This window comes from Scyliorhinus torazame, chromosome 13, assembly GCF_047496885.1.
Source record: "Scyliorhinus torazame isolate Kashiwa2021f chromosome 13, sScyTor2.1, whole genome shotgun sequence".
Taxonomy (NCBI): domain Eukaryota; kingdom Metazoa; phylum Chordata; class Chondrichthyes; order Carcharhiniformes; family Scyliorhinidae; genus Scyliorhinus; species Scyliorhinus torazame.
The window spans coordinates 97,065,229-97,079,616 of record NC_092719.1 but is presented as its reverse complement, the minus strand read 5'-3'; the positions used below and the strand labels follow the sequence as shown (position 1 = coordinate 97,079,616).

The 14,388-nt window shown below is 45.6% G+C and overlaps 2 protein-coding genes across 2 annotated transcripts in view; one reads left to right on the top strand and one right to left on the bottom strand.

Annotated features, from left to right (window-relative positions):
- Positions 1 to 14,388, top strand: part of LOC140388201 (FYVE, RhoGEF and PH domain-containing protein 5-like) — a 1,404,405-nt gene that overhangs the window by 348,837 nt on the left and 1,041,180 nt on the right. The gene's annotated exons all lie outside the window — the stretch shown is intronic.
- Positions 1 to 14,388, bottom strand: part of LOC140388202 (FYVE, RhoGEF and PH domain-containing protein 5-like) — a 107,020-nt gene that overhangs the window by 42,469 nt on the left and 50,163 nt on the right. The window contains exons 3-4 of the mRNA XM_072471983.1: positions 688 to 746; positions 552 to 582 (exon numbers count right to left, since the gene is read on the bottom strand). Of these exons, the coding sequence (XP_072328084.1) occupies positions 552 to 582; positions 688 to 746 (90 nt within the window). The remainder of the gene's footprint in view (positions 1 to 551; positions 583 to 687; positions 747 to 14,388) is intronic.

Below are 14,388 nucleotides of genomic sequence, written 5' to 3'. Positions count from 1 at the left end.
CGCCCATATCTTAATATAACTCTTCAAAGTAATAGAGACATACTCAGAATGACATAATGAGAAACTGAAATTAAGCAATGATTTAATATTTAAACAGAGGCGAGTACAGGAATATAATCTCCAGAACCAATTCTTGTACAAACTCCTTCATGACATGATTCATCCCCATTCATGTTTGGCTGCATTAATTGACCCCACAACCATGGACTATGGTCATAGTCACATCATAGTCACCAATGTGTTCCATAGTTGCCTATGTCCAACTCACTATCGCGAACCCCTCACCAGCCCCAACTCCCTCGCCATCCCACTTACCACACCAAGTTGCCCCTCTCCCAACTCCACTCACTGCAAACAAGGCAGCAAGGACTTGGGAGAGGTGTTGGAAGTTGGGGCAGCAGATAGCAAGGGGGATCACAGTGAGGTGTGGGACATAGGGGAGGGATCATGAGGGGAGACCAGGTATGTTTCACACTGAGCTTCTATAATGCACATAGCCAGAAACAAGAGCACAGTGTAAACAAAGCAGTTAAAAACAAGTTGGTACTCACTGTGTGTAGGAACGTCAGAACACTCAAGTACCTGTGAGAAGTAGACAAAAAGTAACAGACTGACACAAACTTGGAACAAATTATTGTGTCAAAGGAATATTACAGAAGAACATTTTAGATAAAGCTTTGCACTTACGCTCTCTCTGAAGTTGTCATTACTTTTGCAATGTGATAGGCTTCTAGGCCTATGTCACCCTACAACAAATTGAATAAATATTTAGTTACACTTCACTCTCCAAAACTGTAAACTGATTACATGTCCAGAACAGTATGGGAACAGGAGGTCATTCAGTCTCCAGTCTGTTCCATTATTCACTGTGACACTTTGATCTCTCCCTTGAAGCATTTTTCCTTGCTCCCAATTTTCACCGAATAGTCAAAGGGGAGAGCAGCTTATGGCCCTCTGGGTCTATGACTTTCATTTCAACCCATCACATTTCTACCTCTTTCAAATCAGATTTAAAATTAACTATTGACCTGCCATCAATTGCCATTTGTGTGATGTGTTAGTCAGGTTGGTTCGATGTGGACTGCACTCGATGCAGTGAAGTTAGTAACAGACGTCTAACACAGGAGAAGATCCAACACTATTTTATTCAACTAGATGAACTGCTGTACATATTCAGCTGTGGGTCAACACTATACTGATCTGACTAGTGACCTTGTAATAGCCTGACCAGACTTATTAGCTACCGCATGGTGTTTGCACTGTGCTAGCTCATGGACTCTGACTGTCTCAGTAGCTGGGTCCCGAGAGAGCGGGAAACCTAGTGCCCTCTGGCTTTATAGTGGTAGTGTCCTGTCTGGTGATTGGCTGCACTGTGTTGTATGCTTACTGGTCATCCTATGTGTCAATCACTGCCTGTCTACATCTCATTATATACATGAGTGGATATTATGACATCTCCTTTTTTTTTAGTTAAATATATGCCTGACTATATACAAACGGTGATTGAACAAACGTATATACATGGGAAGGTGTCGATAGTGCAGACACATGGCAAACTAAGCAATATTTACAAGAGTTAAGTCGATGGATTCAGTCACAAACATTTACAAAAGATAAGTCTACAGATTCAGTCTTTGTGGCGGACGACAAATTCTTGTTGATCACCACAGAGGTGGATCAGGAGCCGCCTGCACGTGGAGAGGTGGGATCGCTGCCTCGGGGCAACTGGTTTGACACCAACAGCTGTGGCTGACCAACCGCCCTCAGGCAACTGGACGCGAACATGATCGGCTGGAGCCAGCTCAGGTAAATCCGTGGCATGAGCATCATGTGGCCTTCTGTTGGGCCCGGGACTGTTTCAGTGGGAGGAAACCGGAGGACCCAAGGGAAATCCATGCAGACACTGGGAGAAAATGCAAACTTCACACAGTCACCCAAGGCTGAAATTGAACCTGGGTCCCTGGTGCTGTAAAGCAACAGTGCTAACCACTGTGCCGCCAATGTCGGAATGTTTCCTAAATTCACTCCTGACTATGCCCTTTTATTCAACCACCCAAGCAGTGGTAATAATTTCCATGTCCCCCTCAGATCAGCATAGCCTTCCGAAGGTGTGGTATCCAGAACAAAGAACAAAGAACAAAGAAATGTACAGCACAGGAACAGGCCCTTCGGCCCTCCAAGCCCGTGCCAACCATGATGCCCGACTAAACTACAATCTTCTACACTTCCTGGGTCCATATATTGTATTCATTATCCATTCATGTATTTGTCAAGATGCCCCTTAAATGTCACTATCGTCTCTGCTTCCACCACCTCCTCCGGTAGCGAGTTCCAGGCACCCACTACCCTCGGCGTAAAATACTTGCCTCGTACATCCTCTAAACCTTGCCCCTCTCACCTTAAACCTATGCCCCCTAGTAATTGACCCCTCTACCCCGGGGAAAAGCCTCTGACTATCCACTCTGTCTATGCCCCTCATAATTTTGTAGACCTCTATCAGGTCGCCCCTCAACCTCCTTCGTTCCAGTGAGAACAAACCGAGTTTATTCAACCGCTCCTCATAGCTAATGCCCTCCATACCAGGCAACATTCTGGTAAATCTCTTCTGCACCCTCTCTAAAGCCTCCACATCCTTCTGGTAGTGTGGCGACCAGAATTGAACACTATACTCCAAGTGACTAAGGTTCTATACAGCTGCAACATGACTTGCCAATTCTTATACTCAATGCCCCGGCCAATGAAGGCAAGCATGCCGTATGCCTTCTTTACTACCTTCTCCACCTGTGTTGCCCCTTTCAGTGACCTGTGGACCTGTACTCCTAGATCTCTTTGACTTTCAATACTCTTGAGGGTTCTACCATTCACTGTATATTCCCTACCTGCATTAGACCTTCCAAAATGCATTACCTCACATTACCAGAACTGCTCACAGAAACTCCAGAAGTGATCTAACCAGGGTATATCTGAAGCCGATGTCTACCTCCTTGTCTTCTAGCCCCCTAGTAAATCGGCCAATATTCCAGTCACCTGTTTGTTCATTTTCTGTACCTGGACCCCAAGTCTCTTTGCTCCTGCTCTATTTCTGGTTTTTCAGCATTTTGAAAGTACTCTGTCCTATATTGTTTCGGTCCAGATTGACCTCATTTGTCCACACTGAAATCCTTTGCCACTTTGTCCATTCACTTAAACTATGAATATTTCTTTGTAATTTTATGCTTCTGTCTTCAAACCTTACAATGTCACCTATCTTTCTGCCATTGGCAAATGATTATCTCCTTCACTAGTAAATACTGTGAACAATTGAGGATCCCACACGTTCTTGCTTGGACATCGTGAGTCACACCCAGCCTATTGGAGTACTTGCCATTAGCCCTACTCTCTGACCTTTTCCATTCTGCTCGTTTCCCAACCAGTCAATAACCTGGGTTAAATTCCATGGGATTCAACTTTAGCTAACAGTCTCTTATGGGGAGCTTTATCAAGTGCCTCCTGGAAGTCCAAAATAACTTTATTCACCTCTTCAAAAATTCAATCAAATCTATCAGGCACGACAACTCTCTCCTTTGAACTGAAAATGTCTTTGTGTTCAGTCACTATCACACTAGAAATCTTCTGACAACAAATATTGGACCACTTGGTCTATAATTCCCTGGTTTCCATCACCGTTCTTAAAGAGTAGAATAAAGTGCAATTTTCCATTCTAAAGGAATGATTCCTAAATTTGGAAGATTATAGTTAAGGTATCTGCAACATTCTCACCTGCTTTGTTTAAAACCCTTGAATGGGAATTGGTCAAACTTTGGTGCTGTTACTTCTCTTACACTGTTATTTTGCTTCCATTAATTTTGGTGAATCACATTGTTACCAGATTCCTCAGGATATCCAGCTTACTACCCTCCGCTTCAGCTGTCAATACTGTCACCTAAACCAGTAATACATGATGGCCATGTTGGGCAGATACTATTAAGATCCTTGGCCAGACCCCAACATTTTCTAGGACACCAGACAGGAACCTCAATCATAGAATCATGGAATTCCTAAAGGAGGAAGGCCATTTGGTCCACCGAGTCTGCACCAAATCTCTGAAAGAGCACTCCACCCAAGCCCACTCTCCTGCCCCATCCCAATAATCCCTTAACCTAACCACCACGTCCCTGGACAGTAAGAGGCAATTTAACATGACCAATCCACCTTGCCTGCACATCTTTGCACTGTTGGAGGAAATCAGAGCACCCTGAGGAAACCCACACAGACATGGGGGAGATAGTGCAAACTCCACACAGACAGTAACCCAAGGCTGGAATGGAACCCCTGGAGCAATGAGGCAGCAGAAGACCATAAGACCATAGACATAGGAGCAGAGCTCATTAGGCCCATCAAGTCTGCTCCGCCATTCAATCATGGCTGATATTTTTCTCATCCCCATTCTCCTGCCTTCTCCCCATAACCCCTGATCCCCTTATTGATCAAGAACCTATCTATCTCTATCTTAAAGACACTCAGTGATTTGGCCTCCACAGCCTTCTGCGGCAAAGCGTTCCACAGATTCACCACTCTCTGGCTGAAGAAATTCCTCCTCATCTGTTTTAAAGGATCGTCCCTTTAGTATGAGATTGTGTCCACTGCTTCTAGTTTTTCCTACAAGTGGAAACATCCTCTACACGTCCACGCTATCCAGGCCTCACAGTATCCTGTAAGTTTCAATAAGATCCCCCCTCATCCTTCTAAACTCCAACGAGTACATAGAACATAGAACATTACAGCGCAGTACAGGCCCTTCGGCCCTCGATGTTGCGCCAACCTGTGAAACCACTCTAAAGCTCATCTACACTATTCCCTTATCGTCCATATGTCTATCCAATGACCATTTGAATGCCCTTCGTGTTGGCGTGTCCACTACTGTTGCAGGCAGGGCATTCCACGCCCTTACTACTCTCTGAGTAAAGAACCTACCTCTGACATCTGTCTTATATCTATCTCCCCTCAATTTAAAGCTATGTCCCCTTGTGCTAGACATCACCATCCGAGGAAAAAGGCTCTCACTGTCCACCCTATCCAATCCTCTGATCATCTTGTATGCCTCAATTAAGTCACCTCTTAACCTTCTTCTCTCTAACGAAAACAGCCTCAAGTCCCTCAGCCTTTCCTCATAAGATCTTTCCTCCACACCAGGCAACATTCTGGTAAATCTCCTCTGCACCCTTTCCAAGGCCAGCACATCCTTCCTTAGATACGCGACCCAAAACTGTTCACAATACTCCAAATGAGGTCTGACCTGAGCCTTATATAGCCTCAAAAGTACATCCCTGGTCTGTATTCAAGCGCTCTCGACATGAATGATAACATTGCATTTGCCTTCCTAACTGCCGACTGAACCTGCACGTTAACCTTAAGAGAATTGTGAACAAGGACTCCCAAAGGGCAACATGGTGGCACAGTCGGTTAGCCCTGCTGCCTCATGGCGCCGAGGTCCCAGGTTCGATCCCGGCTCTGGGTCAGTGTCCGTGTGGAGTTTGTACATTCTCCCCGTGTTTGCGTGGGTTGCGTCCCCACAACCTAATAGATGTGCGGCTAGATGGATTGGCCACGCTAAATTGCCCCTTAATTGGAAAAACTGAATTGGGTGCTCTAAAATTATTAAACAAAAAACAAGGACTTCCCAAGTCTCTTTGTGCTTCTGATTTCCTAAGCATTTCCCCATTTAGAAAATAGTCTATGCCTCCATTTCTCCTTACCCTCAAACTTTTCCACATTGTATTTCATCTGCCACTTCATTTCCCACTCTCCTAGCCTGTCCAAGTCCTTCTGCAGCCCACTTGCTTCCTCAATACCACCTGTCCCTCTACAGATCTTTGTATCATCTGCAAACCGTTTGCAGACGACACAAAGGTTGGTGGAATTGCGGATAGCGATGAGGACTGTCGGAGGATACAGCAGGATTTAGATTGTCTGGAGACTTGGGCGGAGAGATGGCAGATGGAGTTTAATCCGGACAAATGTGAGGTAATGCATTTTGGAAGGTCTAATGCAGGTAGGGAATATACAGTGAATGGTAGAACCCTCAAGAGTATTGAAAGTCAAAGAGATCTAGGAGTACAGGTCCACAGGTCATTGAAAGGGGCAACACAGGTGGAGAAGGTAGTCAAGAAGGCATACGGCATGCTTGCCTTCATTGGCCGGGGCATTGAGTATAAGAATTGGCAAGTCATGTTGCAGCTGTATAGAACCTTAGTTAGGCCACACTTGGAGTATAGTGTTCAATTCTGGTCGCCACACTACCAGAAGGATGTGGAGGCTTTAGAGAGGGTGCAGAAGAGATTTACCAGAATGTTGCCTAGTATGGAGGGCATTAGCTATGAGGAGCGGTTGAATAAACTCGGTTTGTTCTCACTGGAACGAAGGAGGTTGAGGGGAGACCTGATAGAGGTATACAAAATTATGAGGGGCATAGACAGAGTGGATAGTCAGAGGCTTTTCCCCAGGGTAGAGGGGTCAATTACTAGGGGGCATAGGTTTAAGGTGAGAGGGGCAAGGTTTAGAGTAGATGTACGAGGCAAGTTTTTTACGCAGAGGGTAGTGGGTGCCTGGAACTCGCTACCGGAGGAGGTGGTGGAAGCAGGGACGATAGGGACATTTAAGGGGCATCTTGACAAATATATGAATAGGATGGGAATAAAAGGATACGGACCCAGGAAGTGTAGAAGATTGTAGTTTAGTCGGGCAGCATGGTCGGCACGGGCTTGGAGGGCCGAAGGGCCTGTTCCTGTGCTGTACATTTCTTTGTTCTTTGTTCTTTGTTAACAGTGCCTTCAGTTCTTTCTTCCAGGTCATTAATGTGTATTGTGAAAAGTTGTGGTCCCAGCACTGACCCCTGAGGCACACCACTAGTCACCGGCTGCCAGCCTGAAAAAGCCCCCTTTATTCCCACTCTTTGCGCTCTGCCAGTCAGCCAATCCTCTATCCATGCCAGGATCTTACCATTAACACCATAGGCTCTTAACTTATTTAACAGTCTCCTATGCGGTACTGTAGAAGCCAGGTATTTCGAATACAACTAGTATAGGTAAAAGATAGCCGTTTAAATACTCATTTTAAAAATGAGAATTTTAGTACACATAAATTCAGATCTTCAACATGATACATGAAACAGCATAAAATTCCATTATAGATTATAACAGCACAGTTACAAAACAATTTGACACTGCTTGTGCTAATTGTCAAGGACAAGGACTGAATACCATAGCAACATGAAGGCACCATTGTCCACAATGCAGATATCAGCTAAGCTCGCTTAAAAACCAGTCTATTGCTGGTAAAGATCAGCAGAATATCACATTCCATAACATGTAGACATGAAACAATTAAAAAGCTGATGTTGCACATTGAAGATGGACGGCTTGCCATCAAATCAAATGTGTTTGAGTTTAACCCAAACCAATTAGGATTATATTGGGGTGTGATTAGATGACTTAAGACAGATATGAAAGTGTATAACTGAAAAGTTTCCCCCTGCCATTTTAGGGTGTTGTCTTTTGTGTTGTCTGTCCTTAATTTCTGTCTTTGATTCTGTCAGTGAGTCTTTCTGTAGTGTCTTTGTGTTGTGTTGTCTTTCTGTTAGTTTGGTCAGTTTTGTCCTTAATAGTCTCTGAGATGTCTTTTGGGGGTTCTGTCAGTCTGTTAGTCTATTTTGACTTTGAGTTTGAGTTTAGCTGAAGATTAGTTCTCTCTCTCTCTTCATGTTTCATTGCCAGACTTTGACCTTTTAAAAGTTTCTTCCGAGCTGTCTGCCTAAGCAAAAAAGATAATGTCTGTAATTCTCTGAAAGCTTCGAATTGTCTACGAATTGCCTTTTAAATGACTTTCAAATTGTAAACAAGCGACTACAAATAAAACAATTCTTTTTGGCACCTGAGAAGTTTATACTGCAAATTTCTGCTGAGTCCCAGTATTCGCAAAGTGCTACTGGTAACCGAATAGCAGAGATGATATAAATTCCTTCAACTTTACACAGTCAAATAATACTAGGAATCCAACAACTTGGCATAGTCCAGAAATAGTACAAATCTTACAACTTGTCGTATTGCGCCAGTACTTTGATTCATCAACTAAGCTTCCCCCAACTTGGCGTAGTTCGACAGGTTAAGATCCCATCAACTACATATTCCTACAGGTACTTTGTCAAAGTCCTTCTGGAAATCTAAATAAATCACGTCCACTGGTTCTCCTTTGTCTAACTTCCGTTACCTCCTCAAAGAACTCTAACAGATTTGTCAGACATTACCTCCCTTTGACAAAGCCATGCTGACTCGGTCCTATTCTACCATGCACTTCCAAGTAGTTTGCAATCTCATCTTTAATAATGGACTCTAAAATCTTACGAATGACCGAAGTCAGGCTAACCGGCCTATAATTTCCCATATTCTGCCTCCCTCCCTTCTTAAACAGTGGTGTTAGATTAGCCACTTTCCAGTCGTCTGAGACCCTTCCTGCCTCCAGTGATTCCTGAAAAATCACCACCAATGCCTCCACAATCTCCTCAGCTATTTTGTTTAAAACCCTGGGGTGTGGTCCATCCGGTCCAGGTGATTTATCCACCTTCAGACCTTACAGTTTCCACAGAACCTTCTCCTTAGTGATGGTCACTGCACTCACCTCTGCCCCCTGATTCTCCTGGAGCTCTGTTATCCCACTGGTGTCTTCCACGGTGAAGACTGATGTAAAGTAACTATTCAGTTCCTCTGCCATTTCTCTGTTTCCTATTATTACTTCTCCAGCCACATTTTCCAATGGTCCAATGTCTATTTTTGCCTCTCTCTTACCTTTTATATATTGAAAAAAACTCTTCCCATCTTCCTTTATATTACTAGCTAGCTTGCACTCATATTTCATCTTCTCCCCACTTAACATAGAACATAGAAAATACAGCACAGAACAGGCCCTCCGGCCTACGAAGTTGTGCCGAACTTTTGTCCTAGATTAAGAACAAATCAATCTACACCCCAGCATTCAACCGTAATCCATGTACCTATCCAATAACCGTTTGAAGGTCCCTAATGTTTCCGACTCAACTACTTCCACAGGCAGTGTATTCCATGCCCCCACTACTCTCTGGGTAAAGAATCTACCTCTGACATCCCCCTTATATCTTCCACCATTCACCTTAAATTTATGTCCCCTTGTAATAGTTTGTTCCACCCGAGGAAAAAGTCTCTGACTGTCTACTCTATCTATTCCCCTGATCATCTTATAAACCTCTATCAAATCGCCCTTCATCCTTCTCCGTTCTAATGAGAAAAGGCCTAGCACCCTCAACCTTTCCTCGTAAGACCTACTCTCCATTCCAGGCAACATCCTGGTAAATCTTCTTTGCACCTTTTCCAAAGCTTCCACAGCCTTCCTAAAATGAGGCGACCAGAACAGCACACAGTACTCCAAATGTGGCCTTACCAAGGTTTTGTACAGCTGCATCATCACCTCATGGCTCTTAAATTCAATCCCTCTGCTAATGAACGCTAGCACACCATAGGCCTTCTTCACAGCTCTATCCACTTGAGTGACAACTTTCAAAGATCTATGAACATAGACCACAAGATCTCGCTGCTCCTCCACATTGCCAAGAACCCTACCGTTAACCCTGTATTCCGCATTCATATTTGTCCTTCCAAAATGGACAACCTCTCACTTTTCAGGGTTAAACTCCATCTGCCACTTCTCAGCCCAACTCTGCATCCTTTCTATGTCTCTTTCCAGCCGCCAAGAGCCCTCCTCACTATCCACAACTCCACCAATCTTCATATCGTCTGCAAATTTACTGACCCACCCTTCAACTCCCTCATCCAAGTCATTAATGAAAATCACAAACAGCAGCGGACCCAGAACTGATCCCTGCGGTACGCCACTGGGAACTGGGCTCCAGGCTGAATATTTGCCATCCACCTCCACTCTCTGACTTCTATCGGTTAGCCAGTTCATTATCCAACTGGCCAAATTTCCCACTATCCCATGCCTCCTTACTTTCTGCATAAGCCTACCATGGGAACCTTATCAAATGCCTTACTAAAATCCATGTACACTACATGCACTGCTTTACCTTTATCCACGTCCTTGATCGGACCTACCATCGCTCTAGTCATTCCCATATTTCTCACATATGTGTAAAAGGCCTTGGGGGTTTTCTTGATCCTACTCGCCAAAGATTTTTCATGCCCTCTTTTAGCTTTCCTAATCCCTTTCTTCAGTTCCCTCCTGGCTATCTTGTACCCCTCGAGCGCCCTGTCTGAACCTTGTTTCCTCAGCCTTACATAAGTATCCTTCCTCCACTTAACAAGACATTCAACCTCTCTTGTCAACCATGGTTCCCTCACTCGACCATTTCTTCCCTGACTGACAGGGACATAATATCAAGGACACGTAGTATCTGTTCCTTGAACATGTTCCACATTTCAATTGTGTCCTTCCCTGACAGCCTATGTTCCCAACTTATGCACTTCAGTTCTTGTCTGACAGCATCGTATTTACCCTTCCCCCAATTGTAAACCTTGCCCTGTTGCACGCACCTATCCCTCTCCATTACCAAAGTGAAAGGCACAGAATTGGATCAGAAATTGGCTAGCTGGAAGAAGACAAAGGGTGGTGGTTGATGGGAAATGTTCAGACTGGAGTCCAGTTACGAGTGGTGTACCACAAGGATACGTTTTGGGGCCACTGCTGTTTGTCATTTTTATAAATGACCTGGAGGAGGGCGTAGAAGGATGGGTGAGTAAATTTGCAGATGACACTAAAGTCGGTGGAGTTGTGGACAGTGCGGAAGGATGTTACAAGTTACAGAGGGACATGGATAATCTGCAGCGCTGGGTTGAGAGGTGGCAAATGGAGTTTAATGCAGAAAAGTGTGAGGTGATTCATTTTGGAAGGAATAACAGGAAGACAGAGTAGTGGGCTAATGGTAAGATTCTTGGCAGTGTGGATGAGCAGAGAGATCTCGGTGTCCATGTACATAGATCCCTGAAAGTTGCCACCCAGGTTGAGAGGGTTGTTAAGAAGGCGTACGGTGTGTTAGCTTTTATTGGTAGAGGGATTGAGTTTCGGAGCCATGAGGTCATGTTGCAGCTGTACAAAACTCTGGTCGGGCCGCATTTGGAGTATTGCGTGCAATTCTGTTCGCCACATTATAGGAAGGATGTGGAAGCATTGGAAAGGGTGCAGAGGAGATTTACCATAATGTTGCCTGGTATGGAGGGAAGACCTTATAGAACATAGAACATAGAAAATACAGCACAGAACAGGCCCTTCGGCCCACGATGTTGTGCCGAACCTTTGTCCTAGATTAATCATAGATTATCATCGAACCCACAGCGCAGAAGGAGGCCACTCGGCCCCCGAGTCTGCACCAGCCCCCGGAAAGAGCACCCCACCCAAACTCAACACCTCCACCCAACACCAAGGGCAATTTGGACATTAAGGGCAATTTATCATTGGCCAATTCACCTAACCCGCACATCTTTGGACTGTGGGAGGAAACCGGAGCACCCGGAGGAAACCCACGCAGACACGGGGAGGACGTGCAGACTCCGCACAGACAATGACCCAAGCCGGAATCGAACCTGGGACCATGGAGCTGTGAAGCAATTGTGCTATCCACAATGCTACCGTGCTGCCCTTAAGAACAAATAAATCTACACTATATCATTTTCCCGTAATGCATGTACCTATCAAGCTGCTTGAAGGTCCCTAATGTTTCCGACTCAACTACTTCCACAGGCAGTGCATTCCACGCCCCCACTACTCTCTGGGTAAAGAACCTACCTCTGACATCCCTCCTATATCTTCCACCTTTCACCTTAAATTTATGTCCCCTTGTAATGGTGTGTTCCACCCGGGGAAAAAGTCTCTGACTGTCTACTCGATCTATTTCCCTGATCATCTTATAAACCTCTATCAAGTCGCCCCTCATCCTTCTCTGCTCTTATGAGAAAAGGCCTAGCACCCTCAACCTTTCCTCGTAAGACCTACTCTCCATTCCAGGCAACATCCTGGTAAATCTCCTTTGCACCTTTTCCAAAGCTTCCACATCCTTCCTAAAATGAGGCGACCAGAACTGTACACAGTACTCCAAATGTGGCCTTACCAAAGTTTTATACAGCTGCATCATCACCTCACGGCTCTTAAATTCAATCCCTCTGTTAATGAACGCGAGCACACCATAGGCCTTCTTCACAGCTCTATCCACTTGAGTGGCAACTTTCAAAGATGTTACTTACCTTGCAGGAGCAATCACTTGGAGTTTCGGCGGGAGCGGAGTGCAGGGGCTGCCGGTGGGTGAGTATTTAAGTTTAAAATAACTTACCTTGCAGGAGCAGCACTTGGAGTTTCAGCGGGAGCGGAGTGCAGGAGCTGCCGGTGGGTGAGTATTTGGGTTTGAAACACTTACCTGGTCCCGTTTCTGTTCCTCTTTGCTGTTGTATTTTTTTTAAATTTTTAAGGCGGGAACCGGAAGTTCGACCCGCGGACTTCTGGGAAGATTTCCCCCCCCCTCCCCTCACCAATAAATTCTGGTGGAGAGGAAACCCGAGACACTACACGTGTAGTGTCTCCCTCCCGCCCTCCTCCTCTAACCTAATAATAAGACCCATTGGTGTGAGGTAAGTACCATATTATATCATTATTATTATTATTTTTTTTTTTTAAATTCATTTGTTAGCCTGATCTTGGTTGAAACTTAGAGGGATGGCAGGGAAGGGAGTGCAATGTTCCTCCTGCAGGATGTTTGAGGTGAGGGATGCCGTTAGTGTCCCTGCTGAGTTTACCTGCAGGAAGTGCAGCCATCTCCAGCTCCTCCAAGACTGAGTTAGGGAACTGGAGCTGGAGTTGGAAGAACTTCGGAGCATTCGGAAGGCAGGGGGGGTCATAGATAGCTGCTTCAGGGAATTAGTTACACCAAAGATTGGAGATAGATGGGTTACTGTAAGAGGGACTGGGAAGAAGCAGTCAGTGCAGGGATCCCCTGCGGTCGTTCCCCTGAGAAACAAGTATAGCACTTTGGATACTTGTGGGGGGGGACTTACCAGGGGTAAGCCATGGGGTACGGACCTCTGGCACGGAGTCTGTCCCTGTTGCTCAGAAGGGAAGGGGGAGAGGAGCAGAGCATTAGTAATTGGGGACTCAATAGTCAGGGGCACAGATAGGAGATTTTGTGGGAGCGAGAGAGACTCACGTTTGGTATGTTGCCTCCCAGGTGCAAGGGTACGTGATGTCTCGGATCGTGTTTTCCGGGTCCTTAAGGGGGAGGGGGAGCAGCCCCAAGTCGTGGTCCACATTGGCACGAACGACATAGGTAGGAAAGGGGACAAGGATGTCAGGCAGGCTTTCAGGGAGCTAGGATGGAAGCTCAGAACGAGAACAAACGGAGTTGTTATCTCTGGGTTGTTGCCCGTGCCACGTGATAATGAGATGAGGAATAGGGAGAGAGAGCAATTAAACACGTGGCTACAGGGATGGTGCAGGCGGGAGGGATTCAGATTTCTGGATAAGTGGGGCTCTTTCTGGGGAAGGTGGGACCTCTACAGACAGGATGGTCTACATCTGAACCTGAGGGGCACAAATATCCTGGGGGGGAGATTTGTTAGTGCTCTTTGGGGGGGTTTAAACTAATACAGCAGGGGCATGGGAACCTGGATTGTAGTTTTAGGGTACGGGAGAATGAGAGTAGAGAGGTCAGGAGCACAGATTTGACGTCGCTGAGGGACTGGGAAGAAGCACTGAGTGCTGAATTTGGTGCATTTGAGTGCGATAGTGAGAGTTTGGTGACGAGGGAATGCTGAATTTGGTGCATTTGAGTGCGATAGTAAGAGTTTGGTGACGAGGGAGTGCTGAATTTGGTGCATTTGAGTGCGATAGTGAGAGTTTGGTGACCGAGTGAGTGCTGAATTTGGTGCATTTGAGTGCGATAGTAAGAGTTTGGTGACGAGGGAATGCTGAATTTGGTGCATTTGAGTGCGATAGTAAGAGTTTGGTGACGAGGGAGTGCTGAATTTGGTGCATTTGAGTGCGATAGTAAGAGTTTGGTGACGAGGGAGTTAGGTGAGGAGGGAGTAAGGTGCTCCTTTCATTTTGTTTCCGACATTTCCGCAAAGAGTGAGAAGAGAGCCAGGAGTTTACAGAAAGTGTAGCTGACTGGGAGCAGAGTCGGAGGGCGGAGATCTAGTTAGTCCACAGGGCAGCTATATTCTGTCAGGTAAGAAGGGATGGAGGCTAGGCCAGTTGCATGCTCCTCCTGTAGGATGTGGGTGGTGAGGGATACCACCGGTGTCCCCGCTGACTATACCTGCGGGAAGTGTACCCAACTTCAGCTCCTCAAAGACCGTGTTAGGGAACTGGAGCTGAAGCTGG